Source organism: Oncorhynchus mykiss, chromosome 11 (assembly GCF_013265735.2).
Source record: "Oncorhynchus mykiss isolate Arlee chromosome 11, USDA_OmykA_1.1, whole genome shotgun sequence".
In the NCBI taxonomy this organism is placed as follows: domain Eukaryota; kingdom Metazoa; phylum Chordata; class Actinopteri; order Salmoniformes; family Salmonidae; genus Oncorhynchus; species Oncorhynchus mykiss.
This window is the reverse complement of record NC_048575.1, coordinates 63,687,488-63,702,623: the sequence shown is the minus strand read 5'-3', so window position 1 is coordinate 63,702,623 and position 15,136 is coordinate 63,687,488. Positions and strand designations below refer to the sequence as shown.

Below are 15,136 nucleotides of genomic sequence, written 5' to 3'. Positions count from 1 at the left end.
TAATGTTTGTCAGACAATTTGGTTCATCAACACCTTTCTTTACCTGGATACAAACCAACTTTCCAACAGCAGATAGTGAACTCACCCCCTCTCCCACACAGACTTTTATCATTGCCATTATGCCTTAAAGTAAGTAGCGACCCAGGTCTCTCATATGCCAATCTTTCTCAATGAGATGGGAAGCTTTTTACAATCACTCCACTGTTATTAAATGATTGCTTTTACTAAGTAGTGCCTCTGTCAGTCATTTTTACTGGCAAACCCACTTATAGCTCCATTTGGATCCATTCCTCTGCACTCTTTCCACTACCTTGATGTGATGAAGAATATTTTTTTTTGGAAGATAAATGGGCTTGGTTTTAAAGAAATGGAGAGAAAGGGGAGGAAGCGAGAGAGAAGAGGAAAGAGAGTTTAATAAAAGGTGGTGAGAGAGATAGAGGATTAGAATGGAGAGAGATAAGGGAGAGGGTATTTTTAAGAGTTACCTTAAATATGAGTCGTAATTGCGGACTCCTGTCAGATTGAGAATAATGCTTGACAGGAATGGATATTTGCTCTAAAACTGTACTGAACCGTCCGACATTAGACAGATGATCAAAATATAGCCAGGGCTGGCTAAATAATTGACAGCGACCCTGGATTATTCCCTTACCATCTATCTAACGGTATCAGCATACATGCCTTAGGCCAAAGGAGTAGGAAAGAAAGGAAACAAACACATCAACTCTGTAGCCAGCCACTTCAATGACCTGAGGACACCAACACCAAGACTGCTTCTCACTGCTTGATGTACTCTGACACAGAATGTGCCAAACAACACCCTAGAGCACGACCCATTGTTGAAGACTGGCAGGCTTTTGGAGGAAGGATTTTTATTGAGGATCACTGGCAACCCTGTACATGGGAAATAGTAGCTAAAGATCTCAAGGGAGCCAACACTGCTTTTTTATTGCTGGGCATATGTATTCAATGTATTTCCTTACTGTTTTACCCACCTAAAGGTATGTTGATGGATGTTTGTTTGATGGTTGTGCTTGAGAAAACTATTCTATGACAGTGTCACAGTACAGTAGCTCATCCCTGATGTCTGTCTCTTCTCTTAACTAAGGGCGGAGCCTATCCTGACCAGGGTGAAGGAGGACCACACCCGGATCATCCTCCCGGCCATCGACAACATCAAGTTCAACACATTCGAGGTGCAGCAGTACGCCAATGCGGCCCACGGCTACAACTGGGGCCTGTGGTGCATGTACATCATCCCCCCTCAGGAGTGGCTGGACAAGGGCGATGAGACAGCTCCCATCAGGTAACACCCCTCACCATAGCTGAGCACCCCCTCCATTATAGACGAGGATCTTTGATGAAATACGGATAGCTAGGTCCCGGATATGACTTGTACATTGTTAGAGCCATCAACTATATGGCTCTATAGGTCTTTGGTACAAGTGTACAGGCCAAACAACCAACAGTGAACCTCTCTATTGAAAAAAGTATCTAATTAAAATAATAAATATCTTAATATTGATGTGTGCAAGAGGAAGCCTTGAATATTGGGTCATATGTGCTTTTACATATGGTGGGTGAGCGTTGTACATTACTCTAGTTTACACAACTGTGTTTATTGGGTTAGTTCTCTACTGTATGGAAGCAATAGTCACTGTAATCATAGAATGTATGATTATTACCATAATTATTCACCTAGGGTCCTCAGGTAAATCATGTCTTATGTATTTTTATACAACAGGTGATTTGGAATTCCCATTGTTAGAGCCTATTCTGCTCATGATATACTTAAAGTGGAACTGACAGCATTTTAGCAACATGAAATCTTATTAAAATCTGTTCACATACACCCCTAGAAAGAATGACACCTTTTTTTATTTACATTTTTTTACATTTTCTGATAAGCGAGCACTTGGATATGGTCATTTTCACATTTTCATAAATTCTCAGAATGTTTGGGAATGACGTATAGTAAGTCATTTGTGAAAATTCTCTAGCGGCCATGCATTTGGACAATTAATACACACTGCAGCAAATAAAACCTAATTAAACATCTGTCCTGACCAGGACCAGAGGCTACGGAGACCGGTGTGCCATAGCTAATCAGACCTACAGTAGGTCTATATGCAAAGAAGCCATGTGCCACATGGGCCTGCCATCATTCACTTTGAACTGGACTGTGTGTATACAGGCAGTAGCAACAGCTTGACTTTAGATCATTAGAACACATTTGCCAAAGCCACAAAATACACCTGAATGGATTTCTGTAAATATGTACACCGAACAAAAATATAAACGCAACATGTAAAGTGTTGGTCCTATGTTTCATGAGCTGAAATAAAAGATACCCAACATTTTCCATACGCACAAAAAAGCTTATTTATATCAAATTTTGTGCACAGATTTGTTGACATCTATGATTGTGAGTATTTCTCCTTTGCCAAGATAATCCACCCACCAGACAGGTGTAGCATATCAAGAAACTGATTAAACAGCATGATCATTACACAGGTGCACCTTGTGCAGGGGACAATAAAAGGCCTCTAAAATGTGCAGTTTTGTCACACAACACAATGCCACAGATGTCTCAAGTTTTAAAGGAGTGTGTAATTGGGATGACGACTGCCAGAATGTCAACCAGAGCTGTTGCCAGAGAATTTAATGTTAATTTCTCTACCATAAGCCGCTTCCAATGTCATTTTAGAGAATTTGGCAGTAGGTCGTCACAACCTCAGACCACGTGTATGGCGTCGTGTGGGCAAGCGGTTTGGTGATGTCAACTTTATGACCAGAGTGCCCCATGGTGGCGGTGGGGTTATGGTATGGGCAGGCATAAGCGAAGACAATGAAGACATTTGCATTTAATCGATGGCTAGGTAATGTTAGGCTCCGTCTTTTTATCTTGTTAAATAAATAGTTAGCAACTGCGACCCAAACTGGCCATTGTTTTATTAGAAAAAATATGTCTCTTTATAATGTCTACTTACAGTTGAAGTCAGAAGTTTACATACATTTAGGTTGGAGTCATTAAAACTTGTTTTTCAACCACTACACAAATTTCTTGTTAACAAACTATAGTTTTGGCAAGTCGGTTAACACATCTACTTTGTGCATGGGTAACAGTATAACTTTAGTCCGTCCCCTCGCCCATACCCGGGCGCGAACCAGGGACCCTCTGCACATAGACAACAGTCACCCACGAAGCATTGTTACCCATCGCTTCACAAAAGCCGTGGCCCTTGCAGAGCAAGGGGAACCACTACTTCAAGGTCTCAAAGCGAGTGACGTCACCGATTGAAATGCTCTTAGCGCGCACCACCGCTAACTAGTTAGCCATTTCACATCCATTACACATGAACACAAGTCATTTTTTTAACAATTGTTCACAGACAGATTATTTCACTTATAATTCCCTGTATCTCAATTCCAGTGGGTCAGAAGTTTACATACACTAAGTTGACGGTGCCTTTAAACAGCTTGGAAAATTCCAGAAAATGATTTCATGGCTTCAGAAGCTTCTGATAGGCTAATTGACACAATTTGAGTCAATTGGAGGTGTACCTGTGGATGTATTTTAAGGCCTACCTTCAAACTCAGTGCCTCTTTGCTTGACATCATGGGAAAATCAAAAGAAATCAGCCAAGACCTCAGAAAATAAATTGTAGACCTCCACAGGTATGGTTCATCCTTGGGAGCAATTTCCAAACGCCTGAAGGTACCACGTTCTTCTGCACAAACAATAGTACGCAAGTATAAACACCATGGGACCAGGCACCCGTCATACCACTCAGGAAGGAGACGTGTTCTGTCTGCTAGACATGAATGTACCTTGGTGCGAAAAGTGCAAATCAATCCCAGAACAACAGCAAAGGACCTTGTGAAGATGCTGGAGGAAATAGGTACAAAAGCATCTATATCCACAGTAAAATGAGTTCTATATCGACATAACCTGAAAGGCCACTTAGCAAGGAAGAAGCCACTGCTCCAAAACCGCCATAAAAAAAGCCAGACTACGGTTTGCAACTGCACATGTGGACAAAGATTGTACTTTTTGGAGAAATGTCCTCTGGTCTGATGAAACAAAAATAGAACTGTTTGACCATAATGACCATCATTATGTTTGGAGGGAAATGGGGAGGCTTGCAAGCCAAAGAACACCATCCCAACCGTGAAGCACGGGAGTGGCAGCATCATGTTGTGGGGGTGCTTTGCTGTAGGAGGGACTGGTGCACTTCACAAAATAGATGGCATCATGAGGATGGAAAAGTATGTGGATATATTGAAGCAACATCTCAAGACATCAGGCAGGAAGTTAAAGCTTGGTCGCAAATGGGTCTTCCAAATGGACAATGACCACAAGCATACTTCCAAAGTTGTGGTAAAATCACTTAAGGCCATCAAAGTCAAGGTATTGGAGTGGCCATCACAAAGCCCTCACCCTATAGAAATTTGTGGGCAGAACTGAAAACCTGTGTGCAAGCAAAGAGGCCTACAAACCTGACTCCGTTACACTAGCTCTGTCAGGAGGAATGGGCCAAAATTCGCCCAACTCATAGTTGGAAGCTTGTGGAAGGCTACCCAAAACGTTTGACCCAAGTCAAACAATTTAAAGGCAATGCTACCAAATATTAATTGAGTGTATGTAAACTTCTGACCCACTGGGAATGTGATGAAAGAAATAAAAGCTGAAATAAATCACTCTCTCTACTATTATTCTGACATTTCACATTCTAAAAATAAAGTGGTGATCCTAACTGACCTAATACAGAGAATTTTTACTAGGATGGATTAAATGTCAGGAATTGTGAAAAACTGAGTTTAAATGTATTTGGCTAGGTGTATGTAAACTTCCGACTTCAATTTAGTATTTTAACTTATTAAAACAAAAGAGAAATAATATTTGACCAGCCTTTGCTGCTTTACTTACAGATGTGCATAATATGCTGCGACCCTAGTCAAAAAGTATTTAATAACTCTAAATAACAAAAACATAGCTATAGGTTGTTGCAACATTTAAACCTCAAACATGTTTTTCATTTAAAAAAAATTTGCACTGCATGGATCACTGGTACGGTTGAATGCAGCATTGCTGTTTGGCGCACTCAAAACTTTTTACTAGCCTAGCTAGGACTGTGGCATGTGTCTATACACTTTCCCTCCACTGCACGCTTAAACGGGACCCACGAAATCAGCGCAATTGAAGTTGAATTCACTGATGCGAGTGCTGTAATTTTGTGGGTCCCATTGGTGACTCAACTGTTGACTTTATACTTACGAATGTGTCCTATTTGGCCCACGAGCCCTGTGTTTGACACGTGCGCTAGCCAATTAGCCACGTTATGTCTGACTTGTGATCATTGCCCTTGCTGGTTTAATTGTTTTGACATTCCCAGCCTTAGTTGGTTGTCCGTTTTTGTTCAAAATATTGAGTAATTGAAACTGAAACAATGCATCTTGAATGGGTTGTGGCAGCAAACAACGTACCAGGCCAGCTGTGATTTGCAACCTGATCGCAAGAAATGCATTGGTGAATTATATTAATTGTGCATTGAACTGCATTTATCCATTGTGCCAACAATGCATTACTGTACTGTATGTCATGGAATTTTCAGTCAAATATAACTTATTTTTAAAACATCGTATAAAGTTGATTTTGAAGTATAAACTGGGAATTTGATATCTGGACTGATATTATGTCTGTTTGTTTCATATCTGCAAAGTAGTTAAAATGCTGTCAGATCCACTTTAAGCAATAAGACACAAGAGGCAGTGGCCATTTACCTGTGACTGTATACATGATATAGCACTGTCTAGTGTGCTTTATTGCTTTTCTGAAACTGTTAACATGTTAAAATGACAATGATTTACATATTTTCATTAAAATGTTATTTTGATAAGTCAATTCATACAATGTCATTCTTTCACCAGAAGATATCCACTTAATTTTCGAACGCTTTTAAAACACGGAGGACAAATGCGGAAACTATGGATACAACCTTGTCCATGCTCGGTATTATCATAATTTATTTGCGAGCCACTAGAAATCCCTACATTAGCATGTTTCTGTTAACCGAAACATCCTGACAAAATACAACATATTACTGCCCTTACACAGTACCCAAACCGTCCGTGCACAAATTGATTTTGCCCCTCCCCCCCACACCAAACGCAATCACGACATGCAGGTTAAAATATAAAAACAAACTCTGAACCAATTATATTAATTTGGGAACAGGTCAAAAAGCATTAAACATTTGTGTCAATTTAGCTAGCTAGCTTGCAGTTGGTAGCTAATTTGTCCTATTTAGCTAGCTTGCAGTTGGTAGCTAATTTGTCCTATTTAGCTAGTTTGCTGTTGCTAGCTAATTTGTCCTGGGATATAAATGTTGAGTTGTTATTTTACCTAAAATGCACAAGGTCCTCTACTCCGACAATTAATCAACACATAAAACGGTCACCGGAATCGTTTCTAGTCTACTCTCCTCCTTTCAGGCATTTTCTTCTTTGGACTTTCTATGGCAATTGGCATCTAACTTTCATAGTTACCACAACACGACCGAACTCAGTTCATCTTTCAATCACCCACGTGGGCATAACCAATGAGGAGATGGCATGTGGGTATCTGCTTCTATAAACCAATGAGGACATGGGAGAGGCAGGACTTGCACCATGATCAGCGTCACAAATAGAACTGACTTATATTTTAGCCCTTGGCAACGCAGAGCAATGACATGTATGTTTACATTTATTTTGCAACACTGGCGCATGCGACTGGAGCGGTCTGGTCAGCATGTTATGTGCCTGGACCTAAACTAAACTGCCGAGAAAATACCCGATTCAAATGGTTGCCCAATCAGGCAGGCAACAGTAGATGCAAGGCATTTGAGCAGTTATTCAAATTGCCTACACAGCCAATCGCCAAATAATGCTTTTGGGAACGGGTAGAAAAAGTTATCAATCTAGAGGCAAAAAGGACATTGTGGTAGTTTAATTCCAAATGCCAAAAAGTACAAAAGGAAAGTTGAAAATATAGAGAAGTGAGGGCCAGAAAAGTAATGTTCGGAAAAGATTTGGTGAAGTGGTAAAAGAGGATGATAGCAGTGCTGGCTATGTTATGTGTGATGATTGTGAGGCTTGATACAAATTCGACAGTCTCAAGATAGGACTTCAAATAGGTCTATGGCATGTCAAGTGAACTGTAGCCTACTGTTTGCATGGGTTAAATGGAATCTGAAATCTGGACTTTGACTAACCAGAATAACCTAATGTTTTTTTGGCAAACTCCAAAGTCCTCTGAAAATACTAGTCCCGTGCGAATCAACGTCCCTGTGTTTTGAGTTTGACAGGTGTTCAGCAATAAAAAATATTTGATTGATAAATTGAACAAAGTGTTGCGCATAGCCTATATATGAAGGGCCTACATGTGTGGACGTTCACAGTGAATGCTTTTATTTAAACGTTTTGTGCGAATGGAATGAACATCGCCAAATACATATTTTGCGCCTCTGGAATGACGGACATTCTGGGGTAATACAGTACATACCTAACCAACGTTCTCTGGTAATACTAGTCCCGTGCAAATTGAGCTATAACCTTAATAATAACTCCTGCAGAATTAAGCCTTTCTTGCAGAAAAATTAGACACCAAATGTAGGCAAAAATTGGACTTGGGAACAGGAGTGGAGAAATATGATTTATTTCTTTATTTAACTAGGCAAGTCAGTTTAAGAACAAATTCTTATTTACAACGACGGCCTACCAAAACGGATAAGGCCTACTGCGGGGACATGGGCCTGGGATTAAAAATAAATACAATATAAATATACGACAAAATACACATCACAACTAGAGAGACAACACAACACTTACATGAATATAGACCTAAGACAACAACATAGCAAGGCAGCAACACAATGACAACACAGCATGGTAGCAATACAACATAACAACAACATGGTAGCAACACAACAACTAGACTGAAGCATTCATTTTATAGATATATTACATTGAATCTAATCGATAATCTATCGATACAAACTACATGTATATAATTACAGACAACTCGACTAACATATAGCCTACGAAAATCTCGGAAATTATAAGCAGAAACATATCTAAATCAGGCAACAACAAAAAAATCCTGCACCCCTTTCACAAACTTGTTCTGCAGTCTTTGACTGTAGCCTATAGCGCATTTTCTATATTTGCAGGTTAGGGCTGGGTGCCGGACTCAGATTTTCACTTTATTACATACGGTTGTGGTTGTGGATGGGTTTTTAGCAATTGTGGACGGGTGCGTGTGAACAAACAGCTGACCCTCGCACCACTATTACATAGGCTATTCCCTGCACTTTACAGCATAGACTATAGTTTTGTACCCACTTGAAAACAATAATATAATTATTCATTATACTGTGTTGTTGTAGACTAAGAAGGATTGTTCCTAGAAACATGGGAGCTTTTCCGGCGCAGCCTCGAGAGCGCACATATGATTTCGTTGTCTGATAAACTTCTTTTTTTCTTTCGCTGTGTAAATGTACTGAATATATTCACTGCAGTATTACGCCTATCATTGAGCTTATAAATTATTGTCTAATATGCTTATGCTTTTACTTAGGCTATAGGTTAAATCTCAATCCGGTATATGTTCTGTTGCACAATTAAGCACCTGGCTTCTCCACTGCCACGGTTATTCCTCTTAAATCTTGTGGAGTCCCAGGAAAAGCCAGATTACAAAAGCTTGTTGGACACTTAATTCAAACGTTTTTCTTTAGCCTACTAATAGTCTATTGGAGGAGAGATGCACGCTTGCTCTTGCTTGCTGAATGTAATATAGGCTACAGTACTAAGAACGGGCGGGGTTTTGGAAAGGAGAAGCCCACATTTTCCTATAGTAGACCTATCTTAACACTGGGATACATCCTGACGAAATAAACCATAAGAGTGGCCTGCTAAGGTATCTTGCTTGTTCTTATAAACTGTTGAGAATAAACCCAAACTGATCCAAATGGTTGCATAGTCAGGCCTAGGCTGTAGGTCTATGCAGTTATTTCGGCATGAAACTAAATAGGACATTTGAGCGGTTAAAATGCGCCTACTTCATTGTAGTTAACAACCTATGGACAATTGTGTATTCCCTTGATAACAATAATACATTCATTGTTGCACTGTGTTGTCGTAGTCCAGGTATAATAATTGTCTGGTTTAAAAACGTAGACCTATGCCTAATCAAAAGTGGAACTTTGCGTGCCCGGGGACCACAGAGCGCAGCCTGGAGGAACGCAGTACAGATTTGCCATTTCTTCATCTGTTCACTTTATTTTCTTGCACTTTGACGGGTAAATATTTACCTTATAGTTCTAATATTTAGCGAATAGCCTAATATCTAGCTTCTTACCTCGGCTACACATCACAAGCCTCTCTCTTCCAGCGGTTCCTGTGCAGTTGTTCCTGTGCGCAACAGGAACAACTGCAACAGGCTATAGGCTACAAACCCTTTCCGCAATAGGCCATTCCTCTTATTGTGAAATCCCAGGAAAGCTATAGGCTGCAAAAGGTAGAGGCCATTTATTTTTATACTAACCTAATAGCCTATTCGGGGAAAGAACCAAGCTTGTTTTGACTAATTGCCGAATGTAAAACAGGCCTACAACATAGAAAAATCAATTTCGGGGAGTTCATTGGTGTGATCACTTTTACCGGTTATGATAACATTGTTGCACTGATGCATCACAAATAGTTGCACAGGACATAGCCTAGATGAGCACAGTGAAAAATACCCAAAGGAATAGACAACCAATGGAAAAATGGAAATCACTTGTAAACCACTTGAGCAATGAGGCAATGACATGCCGTAAAACATGTGCAGGCTAAAGGGCGTTTGTTGTTGAATTGCTACATTTAAATACAAGTTACTACATTATTTTTCATTAGGGCTACATGTACATTGAATTATTATTTGCAGTTGTCACTATGACAATGAACACACCCTGAAAACACTGAATGGTCTGAACCGGTATCTGTGCCTTAGTGACATCATAAATTGTCTTGTGGTACCACCTTATTTATTAATAGGCAGTGCAATAGGATATGTTGATCAGTTGATTGATAGGTGCAGGACTGTAGGAAGATAAACTTTCCAGTGGATGCTCACCAACGTTTTATAGTTTTGTAGCCTAGTTGATCATTATAGTTATCGTTATAGGCTTGGTGGATGGCCCTTATCTCTTACACAACACAACTAACGTAATTATCACAACATGTTGTTGTAACGCTGTTGTAACGAATACTCATGGATAAAAAGGTGTAGATTCACACGCAGAGCGAGGCAGGTGTTAATTTCGCCTTCGCAGAAGGCAGGAATCGTGGTCACAGGCAGGCAATGGTCATACACAGGTAGGCAATGGTCATACACAGGTAGGCAAACAGGCAGGTGAATCAAAACCAGGACTGAAGGCTATAACTGGTTCTTACAAACGAGCTAGGAAAAGGCTTAGTAGAGTCAAAACTAACAATACCTCACAAAGGCACAAACAGAAAGAACTGAACTAAATAAGGAGCTGATGAGACCAGGAATGTAACTAACACAGGTGAAATCAATGAACAAAAATTAAAGACAAGGCTTCGTTGAAGAACACAACAAAACAGAACGCAAGGTTGACTAAGAAAATAAATACAGAACCTTACACTTGCAGGTCTAGCACCTTTAGCGAACTTGAATGAAATACAATTACACTTACACGTTTTTACTTGACTTTTACACTCTATAAATGGAATCGTTCAAATAATTTACTCCAGCAAATTTACCGCGGGTGTACTGCTGTACGTAAGTAAAGCGGAAGTCGAATCCATCACGTCACACCGTTGTTTGGCTTTGCCCATAGCAACATTCGAAAATGAGGTGGATAGTCCAGACAAATTTGGTTGTTAGTGATTTTGTTCATGTTGCTACAGACACGACCCTAGGCATTAATTATGTTGGCATAGTTGCTATGCAAAAGGACTGCTCTTCAGATCTAAACAAAATGGTTGCTATGCAAGGCTGGAAAACATGTCTTGTTATTTGCTAGCTAGCTAGGCAACTGCAGCTAACTCATTCACTCACGTCAAACTTTTAACCTGGAATGACATTACACTTGCTGCATTTTCGTTTTTTTGAGCTTCTTTTCTGTTGGTATTTACTTGGATTTGATTTCGACTAGCTCAGAAAAAAAAGTTGTCTGGGCACGATTCACTCTATGTATAGTACTCGCTACAGAAATCGAAATTCAAAAGTGAAACATAGTTTCCGAGGCAGGCAGGCAGACAGCTAAACGGCTAATATTAACCATGCTGTATCAAACCAAATGCTAAGCTGGAAGCAAGGGGAAATCATGTGAGTGTTGAGATAAATACAAGAGATGATTCGGACAGTAAAATTACCATGATATTTTTATGGAGGCGCAGTGTTCATTTTCAGATGGAACTGTTAGCAAGCATAGGAGTGTCTGTGGTGATGACCTATACAGCACGCCTTGGAACGCTGATCGTCCAATTCATCCAGGATCCAAACAAGCAGTTTTATAATAGACAATTTACACATGGCTGCTCATTAATAAAACTTGCCATCCTTTAGGTCGTTATCTAGCAACGCACTACTACTACTACTTTTACAAATGCACTGTCCAGCCATGCAATTTATGAACTTGATCTCCACTGTAAAAAGCATCTAGACATTATCTCTGACATTTGCAACATTGTTCAAAAGTGAAACATTGTTGGAAGTCGGGAGGAGACAGAGAGACAGCTTTTCACAGTCAGTCGAAATCGTGAATCAGCATACTTTTTATGGATATATACAAAGACATTTCAATAGAAAAAAAGGCGAAACAAAATGCAGCTGGTTTGCTGTCTTTCCAGCTTCAGTCTGAAGTGATTGTGTTAGCTGTGTTGTTGGCACTAACAGGGGGGAAGTTCATAGCAACCATTTTTTGTTTACCATAGCAACCAACAAAGTTCTGGAACTATCTACCAGCCTTGGTTAGTTTTGCTTTACATGGCATTCAATATGAATAGAACTAACGACCAGAGAATACCTACGATTGCACTGGACAACAAGTGTTAGTGAATGTAGAATCACGTTTTGTTGAAAAATATATAGTTTGAGAAAGAATCTAGCTTTTTAAAGCTGGTAGCCCGTTGTGATAAAAATGCCATATCACATGTCCTCTCATGTATTATTGCTTAATTAATATGTTCATGATTAAAGTGTTATATCATATATTCTACATCACACAGAAACAGTCATATTTCTCCAGACGTGTTTGGCTGGGCAAGGTCGAAAACACACACTTGGTAAATCAGGTCATACAGAGATTAAATTCATTATTCATATAACCCCAAATGCTGTGTCTGAACACTGGAGGTGACTGCTGAACTTATGGGCCATTTGTCTTCTTGTTGAGGCATTAAAGCATATTACCATATGATTGTAATTTCACACAATGTCAGGAGCCAACCAAGAGCGACAGCAGAGACAAGATAAGAATCCGCCTTACCCTTTTAAGGAAGATTTCAAACAGGCTGATCTGACAATACGGCTATGCTATTTTGCTTATCACTATTTAAATTGCCTACAGCCGAACTATGCATTGCCAGTTAGACATAAATTGTCTTTCCAAAATGTGGCTTGCAAATGTGCCAGCAAAAATTGCAGGTGCTGTTTGCTATTTGTGGTCCTGTTATTGATACTTTGCTGTGAATGGACAGTGTGCCTAAAGGGGCAGGTAGTGTGTCAGCCATGTGGATCCATATTGGAAATAATTTCTTTACTTGTTTCCTCAAGCTCTCTGCCCACCAACAATAGACCTATGGCTATTCAGAGCTGAGACCGATTGCCTTCGCACTCATGTATTTGGGCACATTCAATATAAAAGCAAACACGTCTCTTTTATAAACTTTGTCAGGTTACTAAGAGTGTCTGAAAATGTAATAAGAATTGAAGGTGAAAACCCTACAGAGGATGAGAGTGTGTAAGCAGTGTGTACATTGGAAAAGTTAGCTTTTTTGCCAGATATCTATAGAGAACTGACTGTGCAGTAGGAAGTGGAGACAAAGCATTTTTGATGAGAGAATTAGACATGCTTAGGTTGTTTTTTGAGTGTGTGTGTGTCTTTCTTTCTTTCTTCCCCCACAATAATTCCTAAAAGCACACTCCAAGCAGATTATTTCGTGAAAAAGAAGCTACTGCAGTTATCGTCTAAACACAACTATATGCATACAAATATATACATGCACAGCATCCTTGATAGCCCTAAAACAACATTATTTTGAATATTATCAATGAAATCATAGAGTCTCCTCTACATCCTTCCTCTCCAATAACCTCCTTCCACTAATTTACTGTAGGCCCAGTCGTAGTGGACTGCACTCTCCACTGTGCATGTTCATGTATGATGTACTAACTGCAGACACAATGTTGCAGTAAATAACGGCTAAACGCTGATCAGATTGAAAAGAAGCCTTTTAACGATGCGTGCCATCACACAACACGGGCAGCTATATTTCTATATAACGTATGACATCTTTGTCACAGAGCACTTTAAAGTTCCATGGATAAAGCCAGTAAAAGCATGCCTATGGTGACAGTAGTCCCGGAAATAAAACTACTTTAGAGACCTTGAGAGGGAGAGCAGGGTGGAGTGGAAAAGAGTGACCCATTCTATCCTCAGGCCATCACAGACGGCTATCTCATGGCATGTGTGTGTTCCAAGGGGAAACTTCCTGACATTTCTGACAGTGTCATCTATATTTACTAGAGGACATTGTCCCATCATAGTTCCCCCCTCATACCCCTCAAATGTCCCTAAAGCAATCTTTCTTGAAAAGCTTTATTGTATACTTAGTTACATTGTATTATGAGGATGTCTCTGGAAGTTGGTCCTTTTGATGTTTTAACAGTGACACCCATGGAGAAATGCATATCTAAAGACATGCCAAACCCTGAGCCTGTGCTATTTTTACAGAATGTAGATTTATCAAAACATATTCATGTCTGAGTACACTTGTACCTCACATGCAAATATCAAATTCAGAGAAAACAATGGTGTCCTCTGTTATTTATTTTTATAGCAACACATATAAAATGCATTGTTATTCAAAGGGCTTTCCAAGGTTAATTCTGCATAGATTTGGAAACTAAATAAATTCAAGTCAATTGTGTATCGGCCTGCAATGTAGCCCGGGGTGCATACTGTCTTGTGTGCAGTGATTATAAACATTATTATGAATCCTGTTGTTTTAGTAAAGGCTCTAATCAACAGAATGCACAGTGGGTGTATAAAGGTTTGTCACTGAAGCTGATCAAGACAATGACAGGGGAATGAACACAGTTTTTGAAAGCCTCTCCCCCTCTCTTTCCCTCTCTCTTTTCATCTAGGACGCCAGCTATGATCGGCTGCTCCTTTGTGGTGGACAGAGAATACTTTAGTGAGATTGGCCTCCTTGATCCTGGCATGGAAGTCTATGGAGGCGAAAACATTGAGCTTGGCATGCGGGTGAGTACAACAACACATTCATTCTGCTTATCAAATTCCTTTCCTATTTTCAAATGGAGACATTTATTTTTGAGAAGTTACAACATGAAGGTATTACATCATAACCACACAAAAAAAGTAGTTAGAAATGCCATTAGAAAAGTTGGGGTTGTTTATGAGTCTATTCTGCTAAAGCTAGTGGGTTTGGGTTCTGATTGCTGGGTGGAAAGGAAAGGCTAGTGTTCTGTAACACAATAGCAGTCATTTCAAATCCAATATTAGGTACAGTAGCGCCGGATCACTTAAGTCACTGGTGAAAATATTTATGAAATATATTTTCCCGTCTTTGGAATGGCTCATGATTAAGTTTCCTTATTTTTTTTTAGGCTTAAGGGTTACAGCTTAAGATTCAATACCCAGAGGCATCAACAGAGAGATGTTTAAACTCTGCAAAGTCAGAAAGTTTCTCAGATGGGAGGGAAACCCTTAATGCAAATAAATATTCAGTCAACCCAAAGGCCTTAAAGCCCTATACTGAAAATGTAGAAATCTTTGCAGCTGATTTTAGTTGAATTTAATGCTTCATGTGAGCGGCGGCTTGGTTGAAGAATTGGTAGCGT

At 39.7% G+C, this 15,136-nt stretch overlaps 1 protein-coding gene across 2 annotated transcripts in view; it reads left to right on the top strand.

Moving 5' to 3' along the window:
- The window catches only part of LOC110536222 (polypeptide N-acetylgalactosaminyltransferase 9), a 129,909-nt gene that overhangs the window by 55,797 nt on the left and 58,976 nt on the right, over nt 1-15,136 (top strand). For both annotated transcript variants that reach the window (XM_021621859.2, XM_021621858.2), the window contains 2 exons: nt 1,109-1,306; nt 14,420-14,537. In XM_021621859.2, the coding sequence (XP_021477534.1) occupies nt 1,109-1,306; nt 14,420-14,537 (316 nt within the window). The remainder of the gene's footprint in view (nt 1-1,108; nt 1,307-14,419; nt 14,538-15,136) is intronic.